At 38.9% G+C, this 19799-nt stretch overlaps 1 protein-coding gene across 1 annotated transcript in view; it reads left to right on the top strand.

Annotated features, from left to right (window-relative positions):
* Nucleotides 1-3002: 3002 nt before the first annotated feature.
* CABCOCO1 (ciliary associated calcium binding coiled-coil 1) overlaps nt 3003-19799 on the top strand; it is a 50836-nt gene continuing 34039 nt past the window's right edge. Inside the window, exons 1-4 of the mRNA XM_066554911.1 lie at nt 3003-3020; nt 9887-10017; nt 12868-13037; nt 16039-16183. Of these exons, the coding sequence (XP_066411008.1) occupies nt 3003-3020; nt 9887-10017; nt 12868-13037; nt 16039-16183 (464 nt within the window). The remainder of the gene's footprint in view (nt 3021-9886; nt 10018-12867; nt 13038-16038; nt 16184-19799) is intronic.

Here is a 19799-nt window from a genome sequence, read left to right as displayed (position 1 = left end):
CTCTTGTACCTGTATCTCATTTTAATTGGATACTGCCTGAGAAATAGCAGAATTATCTTTTTGTTTTAAAAACAAGTTTCCTTGACAACCTGGGATTTATGTTTTTCTTTTCCTAGTACATAATCATGCCCGGAATTTTTTTCTGAAGGTGTGTATCTATATATGTAAAACAGAAGAACATTACCTAGAGGGAATGCTGTTCCCTGGATAGAGTATCTGCAAAGAATGTTATAAAGGAGCCAGGAGGGGATGATTAATTACTGCGTTAATGCACTCATGTACAGTAATGCAGGGCTCTTTATGAAGAGTCACGTAGCACTAATGTCCTGTTGCTTTCACAAATTACCTCTTTGTTACTGGGAGGGTCAAACCCAAATACTGTGTGCAAGTCCTCCACATATGCCTATAGTTTTTTCTCAATTCTTGTACCACAGGGCATGAGTATAAGCAATTTGTTGTCATGAGGGCTGGCAGCCAGGAGAGTTATATGTCCATCTGATGTTGATATAACAAGCAAGGCTCTGCTAGGAATTTCTGTCTGCTTTTCATCCTGAATTTGCCTATGGCTAATTACTGTGCTTGGTAATGCTTAACTAAAAGTGACTGGAAACGTGTTTGCAATTGAACATTTTTATAGGATCTCTGTCAATAGGAGGATGTTTCTTTGGGCCTGTTTTGTGTTACAAAACCTTTGCTTTGTAAAAGGCAACTTCTGAAAATTCATTCCTTTTCTTAAATTACTAAGTTTCATTTACTCCTGAAATGCCAGGATCTCTGCAATGAGTAACAAAATCAGACTGAATCACCTTGGTTACTAAAACGTTGAAAGACTTGTTGGAATATTTTGGAGCACTTGAAGCTGCTGGATGTGTTCCAATTGCAGGTGGACTGCACTATCAAAGATTTCCTTGCAGCTGTGACCTTTGTTCCCCTTTTGACATGGACTTGTGTGATGCAGGAGAACCTGCTCCTGCCCATAAGATGGAGTATCGTGATGAAGAGGAGAAGTATTTTTACAAAGACAGCTGAGCAGTTCATTGTGCAGAGAGCAGTGTGGAATTTCTATATTGGTGATGCTTCAGTGCATAATTAGTAAAATGAAAATTAGGCAACTTGAAGAAAATTAAGGGGAACAACCAGCTCTTTGCCCAGCCCCTGCCAGGGCTGAGTGTTAGTGGGCTGTGTGGTGGTTATCTTGTGCAGGCTAGAGGTGGCCCAGGCACCATGAGCTAAAGAGCTTTAATCAAAGAGAGATGACAAAGAAGTGTTCCTTCCATGATTCTCATGCACTGAGTGATAGCAGTCTTGGCAGAGCCTCTCCCAAACCTTAGCTCTGGTTGCTTCTCAGACAAATAGAAGAGCACGTAGGGTGTAAAGCCAGACTTTCAAATATGTTCTGCATACATGACATATTTTAAATATTAAATAACAGACACTTTCAGGAAACCTTTACATCTAACAGAACTGCACCGGTAGAGAAAGAGCTCTGCTGTTCTCTTACCTGGGGTCTCTTTGATGATTAGAAATCATAGGAAAATCTACCATAGTTACCTGTAATAGGAAAGGACTACGTCAGCATTTTAAGTTTAGTAGTTCTGTGTTGCACTTAGAAGTTTTGCATTTGAAGGAAATCGAAAAGCCACCTTAAATATTCACGTACACATGAATGTGGTTTTGTAAACATGAAGGATCCGCATGAAATTAGATGGCATGGTTTGATGCGACCCTTGAATCCTTTTTTTCCCCTATTTCTAAGCCTTCTGACAGCAACTATCTAAAAATCTAAATTGAAAAGTAGGAAGTTTAGGAGCTCACAACTGGAAATGTGGTTTGAGCTTCAATCAGTGCTCAGCTTCAATCACCTGCTCAGTTCAGGTTTTGTGTAAGAGAGAATTCAGTCCTTTTATATTGAGCAAGAGAAACAGAATTAGCCCTTTCTAAAGGCTTTAAGCCCCCAAGTCTTTTACATTGAAAATGTTCATGGAAGTCAATGGGCATTTTCAGTTCCCGAGGAGTGCAGGGTTAAGTCTAGAATCTACCTGTTACCAACTAGATAACATAATAATGAATGTATGCAATCTTACATTGCATCCACTTAATTCCCCAGTTTTAACACCTTACTACGTGCAGTGCTTGCAGCTCTGAATAATGTTCTTATTTGGTTAGATTTATATACACTGTAAAAGGGGCAGTAACACAGCTGTGCAGCTATCAGCCACAGAGCACAGCACAAATTGTAGGAATTCACAGTGTGGGCTCTATTTCTTTAAAATTCACAGTGTGGGCTCTATTTCTTTAAAATACTATGAATAATTCTACAAAACACTGCAGGATCCAGCTCTCTGAACCTCAAAGATTTCTGACTCCTTTTGGAAGCGCGATTGGTCTACCTGTGTCAGTGAGGGTCAGGGTGTTTGAGCAGAACAGGAGCTACAGACGTGTTGAATCTCACACTTTACATCACAATCTTAGTGGGTAATGGGCATGTTCTTGTCTCCTGTGCCCCAGCTAGGACACAGGTACTGTACTTTGTGGTTTGCACATTTTAAGAAACTGAATACCTTCTGAAGGTGGCAAACTACTCCAAAGCAGTGGCACAGCCTGAAACAGCTGCACAAAATCCCGGGAGGCCTTTGCTTTATGTGAGGCACTACAAGGAAGTTGTTTTGTCATACCAGCTCCCTCAGCACATCCATAAACTTTGCAAAGTAAGTTATTTCGCTCTTTGTTCTTTTTACTGTTCACCTACCAAATGCTTGCATTTTATTTGATATTGCGGGTAAATGCTATTACTCTGAATTACTGCTGCTGTGTGCAATACAAAGCTGACAGAGAAAATGTTTCGACGTAGTTTTAGTTCACTACTGTTCCGCGTTTATTAAATAAAAGCGGCAGGCGCTGGGCCGGGCCGCGGCGGCAGCGCGGCCGTGAGGGGCGGGCCGGGCTCTGAGGGGAGCGCGGGCAGGGCGCCGTGAGGGGCGGGCCCGGCCGTGCCGGCGGCCATGGCGGAGGGCGTGCAGGTACCGCCGGGACGGGAGCGGTTTGTGGTAAATTGTCCGTGCTGAGCTGCACCAAGGGCCGCAAGGATGGTGAGGGGTCTGGAGCATCTCGCTTGTGACGAGACACTGCGGCAGCTGGGCTCGTTTAGTCTGGAGGAGATTGAGAGGGGTCTTATCAATATATTTAAATGTCTCACAGGTTAGGAGGATGTGCCAGTCTCTTTTCAGTAGTGCCCGGTGACATGAGGAGCAATGGCCATAAACCACAACAGAAATTTCCACTTCAATATGAGGAAGAAGTTCTTCATATGGTGGGTGGCAGAGCCCTGGAACGGGCTGCCCAAGGAGGTTGTGGAGTCTCCATCTCTGGAGAGAGGCGTTTGGAGACATTGCAAACCCATCTGGATGCGTTCCTTTGTCACTTGCTCTGGGTGACTCTATCTCGGCTGGGGGATGGACTGTATTACCTCCACAGGTCCCTGCCAACCCTTACGATTCTGTGATTTTGTGTAGAAAAGGGTGTGATGTTAAAAAAGCTCTGTGTGTCCGTAAATATGCATATGTACATGTAAAAATACACCTGTCATCAATGTCAGTTCCCACTGTCAGGTCCCAATGTCACTGTCGTCACCCAGTCATTTCAATGGAGAGACAATGCCTGCCCTGGCAGCTCCTCCAGCAGAGACTCTGGAGCCTGGGCTAGCACAGCCCAGCCAGCTCCCTCACCCGGAGCTGCTGCTGCTGGTGTGTGCCTCCTCCTTCTCTGACCTCCCACTGCCTCGCCCGGTTTCAGTTATGGACCCTCCTTTATAAATATATGGTTATTTCTTGGTACGTTGGCTTTGTGTGGCTTCTGTCGTAGGGAGCTACAGGAGTGGGTTTTGTGAGAAGCTGCTGGAATCTTTGCCATGTCCACTAGAGCCAATGCCAGGCAGCTCCAGGACCCACCCATGGCTGGCCAAGGGTGACCTCACCAGAGACAGAGATCTGGGATAACAGATTTAGGAGGGGGAGGAAGGAAGCCATACAGCAGCAGCTGGAAGAGTGGGATGAGAATATAGGAGAGTGAGAGTCCTGTAAACACCAAGGCCAGCAGAGAAGGAGAGGCAGGAGATGCTCCAGGTGCCAGAGCATATTGCCCTGCAGCCCATGGTGACACAGCTGTGCCCCTGGGGCCCATGGAGATCATGGTGGGGGAGACACCCATGTTGAAGCAGTTCATAGAAGACTCCCTGGTGGGGGCCACCCCATGCTGGAGCAGGGTTAGAGTGTGAGGAGTCTTCCCCATGAGGAGGCAGCAGGATCAGATGCAACACGTGATGAAATGACTGAAAGCACTCTACGCCATCCCCCTGTACTCCTGGGGGGAGGTGGTAGAGAAAATTGGGAGTGAAGTTGAGCCTGGGAAGAGAGGAGGAATGTTTTGAAATGTAGCTTTTATTTTGCATTATTCTACCCCGATTTCATTGGTAACAAATTATTTTTCTGCCCAAACCGAGACCCTTTTGCTCATGATAGTAATTGGTCAGTGACCTTTCCCTGTCCTCACTTTTTCCCACAAGCCTTTTGTTATGTGTCCTCTCCACTGTTCAGCTGAGGAAGGGGCTGACAGAGAGGCTGTAGTCAGCTCCTGGGCATCCCGCCTAGGTCAAACCACCATAGTGGGCTTTTTTTGTGGTGGTAGGAGTCTCCTAATTTTTGGTTGTTGAGGAAAAGGCTTGTGGTTTCCTTTTAAAGAGCACTGGGGCAGTAGAAGCAAGCTTACACTTTCCTTCCAGCAATATCACAGTTGTATTTCTCACCTTTCATTGCTTTAGGTAGCTGAAGTGCTCTGGAGGATTTTACCAATCCACAGTGTTTGCATTAATATTTGCTTTATTTGCTTGTCTTTGGCCTCCTCCCTGTTTTTTTCCTGCTTCCTTTTTTGACTTGGTTGACAGAGGTGTGGTTTCTGACAGGCAACTCATTTAATGCTGCTTGTCAAGAGGTATAAGAGTAAAATTCATTCCTCCCAAGAATGTATGAGGTATTGCATCAACTCAGAATTTCTCCCTCAAGCCTGTCTATGTAGTTGTAGCTACTATAAGATAATTTTCTTCTGCTTGAACTGCTTTGTTGTCTCCGCTGGCCAAGCAGTCGCTGTGACTGTTGTGGGAGTGATTAAGCGCCTTCAGCCAGTGTCATGGTTGTGTCTTTGTCAGTACAAAAGCTCACCATTTAGGTTTCCTTAAATAAATAAACCGTCTTCCAAGTGAAATGTGTTGCTAAGTATTCTAAATGCTTTATGAAAAATATATGCATCTTTCACAGAGCTCCGTTAGCGCTCTGTGTAAATATTTTGGCAGTTGGAGCAGCGTAACACTGGGGTAATGCAGTCAGATCACAGTAAAAGGACACAGGGTGTGCTCTATGGGACACGACAGGCTGTCAGAAATATATTGTACATCTGGTTGAAATGTACCATTGAAATTTTTGTAGATTTTACTTCATGGCTTTATAAAAAGAATCTTTAGAGGAATTCAGTGAACTTTTTTTTCCACGTGTTTTCTGTTCCTCATGTATTGAAGTTTGTTTGACACACAGCAGCTTACCTTTGTGATATTTCTGTCTATCCTTTATGATTTATTTTTATTGGAAACCACGTGGAATTATGTGTTTTTATGAATTACATTCTATAGTCTCTAGTTTTGGCTGAAGGTAGCTTAGCATGGTCCATATATAGGGTGTAGGAAACACTATTCTGGTACTGTTTCCTTATATAATTTCTTACATTTTGAGACAATTCCTTTTTATTTAAATGGAATATTTTTATAATCGTTACAGCTTGTAATGACTTCCAGCAGAAGGTCTGTTAGAAAATCTGAATACTGATCTTATCAAGTCTTGCTGCTGCTTTATTTTTAACCACATTTTCTCATAAGTGGTCTGCAGCTGTGAAAACATCAGGAAAATTTATAGTCATCATACGTTTGGTCAACCATAAATCATGATATATGGACTGTGACATTTTTGAAACATATTTTGTTATTAAAAGGACACCATCATGTTTATAGTGTTCCTTGAAAGCTTTCTTTGCCTTTAGGTTTTGTGTTTTGCATTTGACGCATCTGCATATTTCCCTTTTGAAGATAGTTGAAATGAGTGCTATTATTTTTATTTCCTCATTTGTTTGATGACAAAAGAAATGTTTATGATTAAAAATAGCAACTATTGATCTTAACTTCCCATTGTGGGAGAGGACAAGTGGAGCCTTTTAAAAACAAACAGGAACAGTGAATGTGTTTCTGTTTCTGCCTTAACTATTTGTGTAGAAAGCTTCAGGATTTTCTGCTGCTACTGAAGCATTTGACAGCTTGATAACAAAATGTGTATAATAATACAAATAACAGCCTGTGTTGCTGGTGTAGTTTGGTTGGGTTTTTTTCATTCCCATTTTGATTGAAGTTGTAACTGATCTACAGCGCTCTTCCAGGGTACATCTGCTCTGCTGTCAGCCCAGGCAGAGCAGCTGAGGTTGCTTTTTGTGAGCTACTGGAAAGTTGAGTCCAGTCTGATTTCCCTGGTAGGGTGAGGACAGCAGGATCTTGGGTTCCTTATGCTTTGAGTATTTGCTACACTTGGTGAGATTTGCTGTTCCCTCTGTGTATGTTTTTGGAAGCCATGATTTTGCAAAGCATGGTGGTGTACTGTCAAACAAATGCAAATGCTGTCTTCAACCACTGCAGAAGGCTCATCCCAAAGGACAAGCTTATTTTTCTTGAGGAATGCTGGTGCTCATTTCAATTGCTGTGTTTTGGGGTTTGGCCACTCTGGAAAGGCCCTCACCAAAACTGCAGGTAGTGGGGCATTTTTCCTAGCCAGGGGTGACTCAGTACAGGTTTGAGGCTTTGAGAGTTCTTTCCCACCTGTAAGCACAGAGGATTTTTGCAGTTTGCTGTTTAACTTTATCAGGCTGCTGCTGCTATTTCCTGCTTCATGGTAGTGAAGAGAGACTGAGAGTTTCTGAAAGATCTTACTTTTTTGTTTTAGAATGTCTGGTTTGGTATTTTGATTTGATGCTCTTAACAAGGGATGCCCACAGCATTTGCAGTAATGTATTGAACAGCCAGAAACATATTATGCATTCAGAACAGCTAAAAATCCATCAAAGGAAAATAAACCTGTAACAAATAATTCTCTACTAGCAGCCTGTATTTAAACAGGCAGGCTACTGCTGGGAGTGGGCATTGGTAGGATTGGTTTCAGGAGTTTTGTTCCTGACACATGAAGACAGCATTACTAGAATTAACTCACCTTGGATTACCTCAGTCAGTACTGCAGTTAATACTAAAATGAACAGTAAATTCTTTAACACCAGTGAATGCATATAAAAATAATCTCCTGGTACTTTTAGTAGTGGTTAAAGAGACAAAAGTAATCAATCAAAATAATTGTAAGCTTTTAGTCAGGTGTGTGTGTAGGTTCAGCCCAAACAGCAACTGTCTATAAACACAGGATTGTTTAAATGATTTATGGACCTTCAATACTTTCTTAAATTACGGAAATATTGCTGATCTTAAAAAAATTTAAATCATGTGCTTTCTGTCCCATAGTTCCTCATCTGTCATTTGTGACACTATCTCTTATCTGATACCTTTGCTTGTTATGGTGGACAGTGGTGCCCAAACCCCATCTTATCATGAGCATTACCAAAACCAGTAATACATTGGTGGGAATGTTGCTGCTGGGAATGTTGTTCCAGCCACAAGGTGATGAAATGGATCTTGGGAAGCATTCACCTTGCCCTGTAAACTGTTGTGGTTTGATGTGCAGATTAGGGAGCCTTATCTGCAACACTCAGTTAGTTACAGCAGCTGCCTATCTCTTCAGTTTAAACTGCAGCTTGTAAAATATTAGTGTTTTGCCTTACTAACAGTTATGCCCAGTAAGATGTTGACTGACTGACCAGTCATATGTAATTTATATAGTGGTGGTCACTGTAAATACTAAAGTATTCTATGTATTGAACATCCTAAGAGAAAGCGAGGGAGGAACATTAATTCAGTTTCCAAAACATTAATATCAGTTATTCATTTAATTCAGCCCCCACAGCTTCTAAAGAATCTCATGTTCAACAGGTTTCTAACACCACTATAGGAAAGCATTTATATTTTTTCTTCTTACTGAAATATGTCTTTCAATAATTGTATATTAGCAGGTAGTGCTATTGTTTTTTCCCCGCAGCTTCCATTATAGCAGCATTACTGACTGTAGGAGCATTTTTTAATGCTGTTTAAATTACTGCTGATAAAAGCAAACTAACATCATGCTTTTAACTATGTGAAGGAAGCCTTCGTTTATTTCATTTCTGTTCTTATGAGATAGTGTATCTGAGATTCACTTGTTTACAGTTGGGAGCAATAATTTTTCATATTGAAGTATATGTGAAAGTACTCAAGTACTTAATTAGAGAGGAGAAAATAGTCTGTCCACTGAATGAATGTTCTTTGTTGCTCTCAGTCTTGTTTTGTCCCTCCCGTCTGTGGCAGCTCTTCAGCTAGTCCCAGGATTTCAGTACATCTTGTAGCTCAGCAGCAGCAGGGGGAGTAGTGTAGCTTTAGTTGGGGCCTCTCCTTGACCGGCGCTGGAGTGCGTTGGTATCAGCTCAGAGCAGTGCTGGTCGGGCTCAAAAATTGGTGTGTGTCAGGAATTCTGCCTTGCTCTCCGTGTATGAGCTGGAAGCGGGATTCTGCAGGCTTTGCCTTGCTGCACTTCTCTAAACCCCAGATCCTGCAGAAGTACAAGTGTACCTGCTACAAGCAAATTGTGCCAGGGGTTTGTGTGGTCAGGCCAGGCAGACTCCCAGCCGGAGGCTGGGAGGCCTTTTGGGACTGGTTCAGCTGCTTGGTCAGAGCTGGGCCAGCACCCAGTGCCCAGCAGGGCTTTGTCCAGTTTGCTCTTGAAAGCCTGTGAGGATGGAGATTCCTCTGCCTCTCTGGGTTATCTATTCTAATGCTTAAGTATTTTCATACTGAAATATTTTTCCTTATGCTGCCTCATTGTGGATCCCCTTCAACTGGAGCATAGTCCCATGACCCACTGTCCCTTTTTCCCCTGCAGTGCACCTCTCTGAAGGGGCTGCTTCATCTCACACCTCACTTTGTCATCTACGTATTCTATTGTGAAACAGTTTTAGGGGATTTTTTTCTACTGTTTTTTGCATTTCATAGATTTCTTACTGAATTTTTTTTTGTCAATGACAACACAAAATATCATCAAATATTCCTGTTTTTTCGAAGACCATTGCATTGTTGGTTCATGCTCAGTTTGTTCTTCCCTAAAACGTGTCCATCCTTCCTAGGAACAGTAGTGTCAGATCCTTATTATTCTGTTGCAGCAAACATCTTGGACTTTTGTTTGGCTAGGGGAAGGAGATAGTGTAGACAGTAAATTTGAAAATGCAATCAAGTACCTGGTGGAGAGCAAATAACATAGTAATTTTCATGTATTCTCACAGTATGTTTAGGAGAAAGTTAATTTTAAAATTTAATTATTGTGCAACACAGTATCATGTTGGTCAAATTTAGATTCATGGATTCTTTTGCACCTTTAAAGCTCTGTTGTTTTTACTTGCAAGTTAATTTAATCTTGTGCACATAATATGTCAGTGTGTTCCCATATGAATTTATGACAAAAATACTATATTCCATGTATCTGCCCAGCTTTTCTCTAGTAAGAATGTGTTAAGGTATTGTGTTACTGCTGTATAATTACAGCTGTCTTGCATTTTTGACATTTGTTGAATTAATCCCTTGCGTACCTCCTCAATATAAAAATGTTATTTAGATAAGTTACTGTCATAATAAAATCACCATTTTTAAATTACATTCCTATGTACATGTATGCAGGATGAAGTTCGTGATCAGGATGAAGTCCGCGATCAGGGTGATTTAGGTGGAGCAAAGATTATCAATAGGACATTTCTTTCTCTTTCCCAAGTAACTGCCTTGTCAGAAGAAGATCTGGAAGGAGTTGAAAAGTAAGTAGCAGTGACAGCAATGCTGGAACCCATATAATAATGAAATAAAAATTGCAGACTGTTTGTTAGATTTCTTTTGTGATGGTTATGTCATTAGTCTTTAATTGTTCAGTTAAATCATTGATATTTAATGTTATTCATGAAAGATGGCAGAAACACTTTTGATCTCAGATCCAGCCTGGTTTACTGGTTTTCCTATATCTTTTAATTTTGCTTAGACTCCTTTTTTTCCACTTGAATTTCACCTTGTGGTTTCTGAATTTACAATAGCTTTAAATACGCTGTAAACAAAACACAAAATAAGAACAGGCTGATACTGAGCTTTTTTTGGTAAGTCTCACTGGGTAACCCTTTTTGCTAAAACATTCAAGATTCTGTACTGTAACATGAGTTACCAAAAAATCATAAAGGTCTTGAAAGTTCGGCAGGGAATGGAAAGCTTAAGAAGGCATTAGTAGGTCGCCATTATGGTGCTCTGGGGAAATAGGAGGCAGCCAAAGACTTCTGATGTCAGGCTGCCTTTGTCTTTCCTGTACCAACACTCCCTTGTTATTAGTGTTTAATAGCAGCTAAATTTAGGAGGCCAGGAGTTCGACCTGAGACTCCAGATTTATATTTGAAAAATGGGACTTTTCAGAAGTGCAAGAATTATTTAGGAGCGTTTGTGTCTGCTAGTAGGTTCTTAGGGAATTGAAAGCCAAAGGGCTGGGCCGCTGGTCTAGTTTGGGAAGGAAAAGGTGGGGGGTGTATAAAATCCAGCTTTGTTCCTCTGAATAGGTAACCATTTAATAGAGATTAAAATACTCCTGAAACATATTCTGTTCTTCCTATTTGACACTATTCTAGGGAGAAAAGGTTTTTCTGGGATATTTAAAAAAAAAATGGAAAGAAAATTTGCCACCATCAAATAATAATAGAAAAAATTCTTTCCTTTCCTGTTTTCTCTTGCACAATAGGCCTCTTTAAATTTAGAGGAGACTGAAGTGTATAACTCATGGAGACTAAAATGTGCTTAATGTGCACAATTCTTTGTGCAACTTTCTCATCAAGATTAAAATGAAGAGCACTGAAAGATCATATGTTCTTTTAGTCTCAGCTGATCACATATGTATTTATATATACATGCTGTACAAGGGGAATGTAAAGTATATACTGCATCTGACAGGAAAGAGCATAGTTACAGGGTATTTTATGCACACTAAGCAGTTTAACAGCAGCATTAAAATTTTGTTTACCACAGTGCATTGTGTCTATTTACAAGAGCAGTTTGAAGGCCACAGCTAGGGTTAGAAAATCAGAATAGGTCTGACTGAGTCTGAGAGTTTTGACTAGGGAGTTTTGTACTGCTGTCCATCTTGGTAAGACTTGCACCCTATGAAGAAGGAAAAAGCAGGGAGGGTAACTGTGGAATCTAACTGCCCCATCATTTCACAAGCATGTACAGATACTGTTGTCAGTGACATGCCTTACAGAATATTGGAAAGATGAGCACTGGCATTGTTAGCAGAATCAGAGAAAATCTAAATCCCTGAGAAGCTCTGATTATGAACACACAGAGTTGGCAGAAGCTTCAGAGAGAGAGGATATGGACTGTTTCAAACCTTGGAAAGTTCAGCTGGCCATGTTCCACTTCTATTCCAGGACACAAGTTAAGTGTTTTTAACCGACTTGCATGTGTGCAGCCCTACAAATTTGTCATGCAGAACAAAGGAATACATGTTTTAAACAAAACTGATTGGATTATATGCTTTACTCTGTTGGCTATTGAGGCTTTAATTAAAGAAAGAAACTCATCTCTTTTGACAGCATATCTGTACTGTGTCAGGTAAAGCCCTGAAACTCTAATGGCTGCAATCAGTAGGTCTGGGATTAATGTCCTTCTTAGGAAGGAATGAGAAGGCAGCAGGGCTTGGGAAGACCTTGCTGTTTCACACAGGAGTAGAAACTCTGATCACTGGCACCTGTGTCCTCAGCTGTAGTTAAGAAGCCAAGGATTGCTTTAATGTAAAACTTAACTATCTAAGACATGGCCAAAGTTACACTGGAAGAATTGAAACCAAGTCCTAGCCCCAGTCCCCTCTCTTCATGTGGAAAAACGCACACAGTTATTATAAAAGATGTAACTAATTCTGTGTTTGGATAGAGTAGACATAAATGTGTCAGCAACAGTATGGCCTCCTACAAGGGAGTGTATTTTTTCATAAATTTTGCAAGTTAAAGTGAGTGGAAAAATTTTCATGGTGTGCCAGTAAAATGGGATAAGGCTCTTTTTAAATGTTTTGACCATTATGGAAGTGCAATTTAAGCTTCTAAATATTTTAGCTACTTTCAGTAATTATGTATTATATTATTTGCATTAATTTTCAAATGTAATTTTTCATCAGAGGCCACATGAAAAATAATCTTGAAATGTAAACAAGACCTTATTACTACTGTAAAACTATCTAAATCAGAGTGAAAGCATGATAGTGGAAAGTGGAGACTAATTGTGTCATTTCATCCCACAAACCAATTCCTGATGAAACACTTTTTTTCCTCTAGAATTTTCAATGTATTTCTCTTTGGTTTTGTAAAGCTCTAATTTTTGTTCTTTTGTCAGTCATATCTTAACACTTCAATAGTTTTTGGTGAAACCTGCAGGTGATTGTTTACTTTTTGATATGTCCTCTGATCATAAATGCAATCTAGGTATTGATGTAGCTAAATTCAAGAAATTATGTACATATGCACATATGAATAATATAGCAACTAAACCAATGTTATGGATATAATTGAATGCAGGCCAAGTAAGACTTTGGAATCTGTAATTTATTTTTTTAATTTCATTATTTTACTCTGCAACTTTTTTAGGAAGATGGCAGAATTTCTGAATCTTACACAACTAAAGACATCTTTGAAAGAAACTATTTTATTCGATTATTATACTGCAGGATTTTGGTGGGCTAAGGAAATGAACTTCAGTCTTATCCAGATCTCAGGATTCATGGGTCTATTAAATTTTGCCTTGGAGAACCTCAGCAGTAAGTATAATTAAGAATTGTAAAATAAATATCTGAAGTGGAAGGCAAGAATGTTTCCCAGTCATTTTAATAAAGTGATATTTAATTACATGTAATTGTGAAATTATTTACTTTCCTCTTGAATGTTGCTATGTTAGACCTTGTGCCTAAAAATAATTCTTACTGGCAGATCTCAAGTCTTTTGAGTAGAATATTCCTTACTCTTTGTTTGTACAATATGTTGTACAAATGGCTCAAGTCCTGAAGAGACCTTTTCTTTGCTATGGTAAAATAAATAATAATTACAGTAGAGTGAGAGCGAGGAGCTCCTAAATTCCAATTCCAGCTTTCTCAGTGACTGACTCACCATAGCCTTGGGCACATTTCTCTTCTGTTTGAGATATTCAGTACATCCTGTAGCATTACAGCAGGTGAATTACATTTTTTTTATCCTCAGAGGTCAACTCTCAGCTTCCTGTATGGCAAATGCTGCACTTCTGGCACAGAATCTATGTTAACTAAGGACTGGTGAGGGAAGTAAACTGGCATTGCTGCTGAAAATGAAAAATGACAATGAAAGGACCGTAGCTCCTGTGGCTATGAGGAAATTTGCCACAAAGCATGAAGCTTGGTCTAGTGGGAATGAAATAGCCAGAAAAAAAATGGTAGCACTGTCCTCTAAAACCTTCTTTGTTACAGATTCTAATGCTTGTTTAACATTCACTTTGAAGGTGATTATGTTGAGAAAAGTCCACCCCAGAGGAAGACTGAAAGGACTCAGCAGTTTCATTCAAAAGAGAAGGCAAATATTTTTAAAATCAAACTCATAACAGTTATTATACTTGTTCACTGTAATTTAGTTCAAGGGCCTTTCTGACTTGGAATTTTGACAGAATATGTACGTGCTTTTTGATCATTGGAATTCCAGTTGTCCTTCCTGTCGCCAATGAGGAAGTATCTTAACATATGCTAACTATATTACTATAACAATGGAGCAGAATGGAAGCCTGTCAGAAATCAGCTTTATGAGACCATGTAATACATGTGTGTACACAGCAGGCTGGTAGCACAACCACTTATTAAAACTGACGTTTTTCAGGAATGTCGTCTTAATTATATTAAGCTTTGCCAAACTTCTAACTCTTTAAGCTTAAGAAATTTTCCAAGGCCTTGTCTGCTTTTGGTGAATTTCTATATATAAAATTGCAAGTGAACCAATTCAGTGGGCTTGCAAACAGGGGCTGTGGGCAAAAAAAACCAAAAAGCTATTTTGTGTCTTTTTTTTTAAACAGGGTAAATGCCCTGGTGCTTTGAAGTAAAGATAAAGATTTGGCAAGCAAATGTTGTGAATTTACTTTTTGCTCTCCTGTGAAAATCCATTAAGATTTGGCTAAGATATACATGGTTTTTAGAGAAAGAAAATGTAGTTTTTGAATACTTGCAGGAAACTTCTTATATTTGCTTCACAGCCCAGGGCTGAGATTAATTTTCTTGTAATTAGCAAACGTTTTAACTAAAAGCAAAATTCTAATGTCTTCTATATTGATGACTCTTTCTTTTCCTTTCCCTGCACTGGACCCAGTCAGCCTGGAGAATTAAACTGACTTGGGCATAATAGCAAGAGTAGCATTGAGCAGGAAGAATGGATTTAGAGAAGGAGGGTAGTGAAATGCGTTTAAGGCAGGTAAAGCAGCAAGGAAAACCGGAGGCCTTGCTTGATGGGGAGTCAGAATGAGTTACATGATTTGATTCTCTTCTATCCATTGAGGGTAAAGTACTCCTTACCTCACAGAAGTGCTGCATGAGTCTTCCTGAGACCGGTGGTTGGGACTAAAAATCAGGTGTGCAGAGGAAAGAAAATTTGGATGAGTTGGCAACAGACTCAGGGCCTGGGTGATCCTGTTATGTGCCTTCACTTCCCTACAAAGGGTGATATTTCTGGTTCTGTTGCTTTTCCTCATTTCCTATGGCTTCTGTTTCTTTTGCGTTCTCTGTGTATCTTTCTTGTCCCTTCCCATATAGTTATTTATATTGTTCTGCCTCTCTTACTGAAAAGTGAGGTAGAATTTTCAAGCCTTTGATTACTGTACCACTAAAGAGCAAAACTATAAAAGAAAAGAAGTCTTCTAAGTATTTTAATTTATTTTCTGTACAAAGAACCCAAGGAGTGTATCAGTAGAGACATAAAACAATTAGGAAAATAAATCTATTTTGCCACTGGTGGATATTTCCCCATTTTTTTTGTAAATTTTTTTAGACATAAAAGAAAAAAAAATTGTATTTGAAGCTTTTTTTTTAACTTCCCATGGTACTAGTGATGGCAGACACTGTGTGCAAATCGTAAAGATGAATCCTTTCTTTTTATGGGTTCAGCAAGCACTGATAAATTTCAGATTGTCCTCTTTGTAAGGACAGTTAGCAAACAGAATTTAAATTCTAATTCCAACCTGTTGTGGCATTTGGTTTTGATTTCCAGGGTAAAAATGTAAAGTAATTATCTGGTTTGGAAGGATGCAAAAATGTCTCTAAGTTTGATGATACATGCAGGGTCTTATGCATATTCATGTTTAATCTATTATGACTGTAAGCACTTTAAAATACTCTTCGCCCTTTTAAATATCTGTTCCTGTAATGGCTTATGTTGCAAGGGGCATGGTCAGAAGAATAATCTTTTACAATTCATAAGAAGTAGGCTATTTTAAAGAAAAACATACTCTGCCTCTCAAATTTGCATATTATTCTGCCTGTGGTTCTCTCAGCACAGGTAAGAGCTGTAGTGTCTTGAACACCCATTGTTACGATCCTTCCATTGTGAAGGCAGAGTGGTGGCTTCGTAGTGGAGTTTCAATGGACATTTGAGTGATGAGAATAATGGCAATAGAAGTATTTGACTGCTGTTGGCTTTTAAGTGGTAGGTCATAACTAAAACTTTAAGAAGTCTTATAATTAAAATGGACCAAAAACCCCCATCCCACCTTGTCATGTTTATACATGGTTTTTGTTCTTTGGGATTACTTTGCAGTCAGACGTATGACCTTGGGAGACAACGTTAAAGAACTTGAAAGAGCAGTGACTAGAATAAGAGAAACTGAGTCAGAAGAAGGAGGTGACCTGAATTTATTCAGCATTGACCAAGGCAAAGCAATCATTGATTTCTTGTTTTCCAGGTATTTATTTCTACAGAATCTATTTTTATTTCATTAATCTAATATAGTGAGAAAATGACTGATAAAATAACAGCAACAATAAGAACAACAACATCAACAATTTTAAAATTATTGTTATATTTACACTACTTCTACTGCTAGTATTTTGCTCTTATTTTACTGGATACCTTCCTACTGTGCCAACATACTGCAAACACCAAACTTTAAATCATGAAAAAGAAGAGACAATATGCAAGGAATAGTAAAGATCTGGCCTCAGATGTGAAAGTCCAAAAAATAAATTTGGACTGGAAGTTTATAAAAATATAAGATTATGCTGAAAATATTCCTTTAGGCTTTTGTTTGATGTGATAAAAGAAAACAGTGATGCATGGGCAATAATCTTGTTTTGCTTTTAAAAGCTAGATTCCATCTGAATAAAATTGTAGATCTTATTTATCTTATTTAGATCTTATCTTGACTCCGTTACTCTAAGTATTTGTATAGCCTTGACAGTTATTGTGGACTGAAGTGATTGAAAGTTTTGTACTTACAGAATTGAGGTTCTGATCATATAGAAGTCATAAAAATGTTGCATTTCAAAATCAGCAAAAGTCTGGTATGTACGTGAAAAAGTTTTGTGGCAGGTCTCAGCTTTTAAACAGAGACACAGAAAGAGATGCAAACAGCTGTACATTCGTTATTTATTTTAGAAAAATACTGAGTCTGATAGCAACAGTAATGCCCCTGTATGAAGTTCTGACTATGTAGCCATGTGTACACCCCATTTCCACTGGACTGCTGTGGTTCAGGCAATGGCTGCACTGACATACCCCTCTTTGCAGTACATGATGGACAGAATGGTTCTCAAGCTGTTCAACCATCCATCAGTGTCAGGGGCAAGGAGATGGAAAATGAATAAGTTACTCCTGTAGTATGTGCTCATCCACTGTACTGCAGCTGTAGCCCTTCAGCCCATTTTCTGACCCAAATGGAGGTGGAGGGATTTGTGGCAGATGGGCATAAAAATTGATCATGGCTGATCCATATGTAGATTTGCTGGGTATTTTCTAACTTTTCTGTAGGAAAACTGTAACACAGCAAAGTGGGAGTTTTTAGAGTGTTTTCCTGAATGCAGAAAAGTATTTCCTCTTGAGGAAAGGCAAAATACCAGGGTATCTATTAGCCTTCTAGTTTAGAGTGCTTGGATTTAAAGGGGGATTTAAACCCATTGCAGGCAATTTCTCTTACGATCAGGCTATAAAATATATCTCTTTCTCCTACTCTCTGATTTTTTTTCTTTTGTTTCTTTCTCATGGAAAATATAAAACACTTAAGATTCTTCCCATAAGAAATGGGAACATCTCTTTAAATCTCAAATTTCTGTAGTCAAGGCAAAATAATGTCCTGCCAAGTACTAGCCCTAAACTAAAAGGAAACTTGGCATTTAAGATGTCTCAACTCTTTTTACTTCTGCCTTCCTGTCTGTCTTTTGTGTATTTATATGGAACAAATGTTCTTTCCAAATAGCACATCTATAACTCTTGTGTAAATTATCCATTGAGAGATATCTTGTCCATGAAGTAATTCCTTCACAGTCGGAAGAATTTCATCCAAGAGATTAGGTGCTCCATCCTACTTTGAACCAAAGTATTAGCTCGGCAGGAATACAATCAAGCTCCAAAACTTTTGCAGCAGAATGGTATTTTGGCCACCAGATATGGGTTGTATGTCCAAACTGCTTAATTTATTACAAATGGGTGCTGTGGCGGTATCATGGATGTACACACATACACTGAAATGTATCATATGTGTCCTGTTTATGCAATCCATTATTTCAGTCACTGGAATATTTTTTTTATAAATAAGGATGTAATTGGCACACTTAAATGGATGTATTTTATATTAACTCAGAAATAGTTTGAGTTTTATTACAATTCAAATTAATGTATTAGTTCAATACATTTTTTCTTGTTTAATTTTAAATGATGAGCCTGTAGCTTTTTTTCAACTCAAGACAGTATGACATGTTGTAGTTCAGATCACATTTTTACAGATGAGCTGTAAACCCACGGGATTTATAATGGAAACAGGGACAAATGCTTAACCACATTGGCACAAACTGTGCAGCAGCTATAATGACACCTTCAGGTTTGGTGGAAGGTGACAGTTATCATTTTTTTATCTTGTCTCCTTGGGCAAACACACATCAACATAGCTCCTGACATTTTCTTTTCAGGAAGCAGTGGAGCTGGGGAAATATGTCATTGTTAATCACCTTCAGATTCTCATATGACATCATAAGAGGGCCTATTATTAACAATATTCCTTACGCAAGTAAAATTATTTCTGGGTAATTGCTAGAAAGATTGGTATAGAATTTTTAAATTGTTCACAGCAAATTGAAACAAAAAGGGGCATTTTGTATAATGCCTGATAGGAGAAAGAAAATGACACTGTTTTTCTAAATAAATACTGATGTCTGATTTATGTAATTTGATTTCAAGACCATTAAATGGAGAAATGTTTTCCTTCATACAGGATTAGGGGTGCCAGGTTGAATAGAGATATTTTTAAAAATAAAGACATAAAATTCAGAAATGCCAGAAATAATTACTTATACATTTGGGTATATATTTTAAATTATATGTACCTGTAACATAGTCCGTGAAGAATATCATAACACATTTGGAGGGGAGGGGAAAGAAAAGACCTGACTTTTACATGCTGCAAATCTGGCTTATTTCAAAAACACTAGGATAAGAGAACAAATTTGAAATACTAATTTCTGCCAATCCAATTGGAAGGATATATGTCTTATTTCCTGTGTGTCTATGATGTTCATAAAATATTTTTTGTCTTTTTTCAAATAATCCCTGTTAGAATTTTACCAAATTACAGGTGTGTATGAAAGGGGACACATATTTACATAAATCAGTGTGAGTCATTTCCAGGTTAAGTCCTGAACTCTCTTTAAACATAATTTCTGTGTTTCCACTGAAACATGTCAGGAATTCTTTGGTGAAGTGCTGCAATAAAAATGTACTTAAATGAAATTGCAAATACTGTAAGAACTTAATTAATTGCCTGTGTGCTTTGGGTTGGAGGAAGGCAGTTTCTAGCTGATGGCAGCCAGACTTCTTCCGTGGGCCTTGGCAGTATCAAGCCAAAGATATTGCTGACCCAGCTGATGGGTCTCCCAAGAAAAGAACCTGGGTTCTGTCCCTAGGCAGAAAGCACAGGAACCAGTTACAGATGTTCCCTGCAAATATCGCTGTACCTTTCACAGATACGGCAGGCAGGACAGCAGTAAATTCTTGGAATCATTCTTCAGCCTGGACTTGGTATGAAATCACAGAGCAACGTTTTAAATCATGTCAAAATGATGTGACAGAAGCCAGGAGTTCTGTATCATGATTGTAAGAGAAGAACTAATTGCAACAGACTATGACAAACAAAACTTTTGGTTAAACAAATGCTGTATCATTGATCATTAGAAAAGGAAACAAAATTATTTGAAACATGTGAAATGGAAAGCCATACATACATGTTTAAGGAAGATAAATATTTTAGTCCATTGACAAAGTCTATTTAAAGTTCCTTTTGTTGTACTACACAAAACTGCTGTGTGTTAATC

Source organism: Molothrus aeneus, chromosome 8 (assembly GCF_037042795.1).
Source record: "Molothrus aeneus isolate 106 chromosome 8, BPBGC_Maene_1.0, whole genome shotgun sequence".
Taxonomy (NCBI): domain Eukaryota; kingdom Metazoa; phylum Chordata; class Aves; order Passeriformes; family Icteridae; genus Molothrus; species Molothrus aeneus.
Note: the sequence above shows the minus strand (reverse complement) of the source record. Positions and strands in the feature narration are given on the sequence as shown.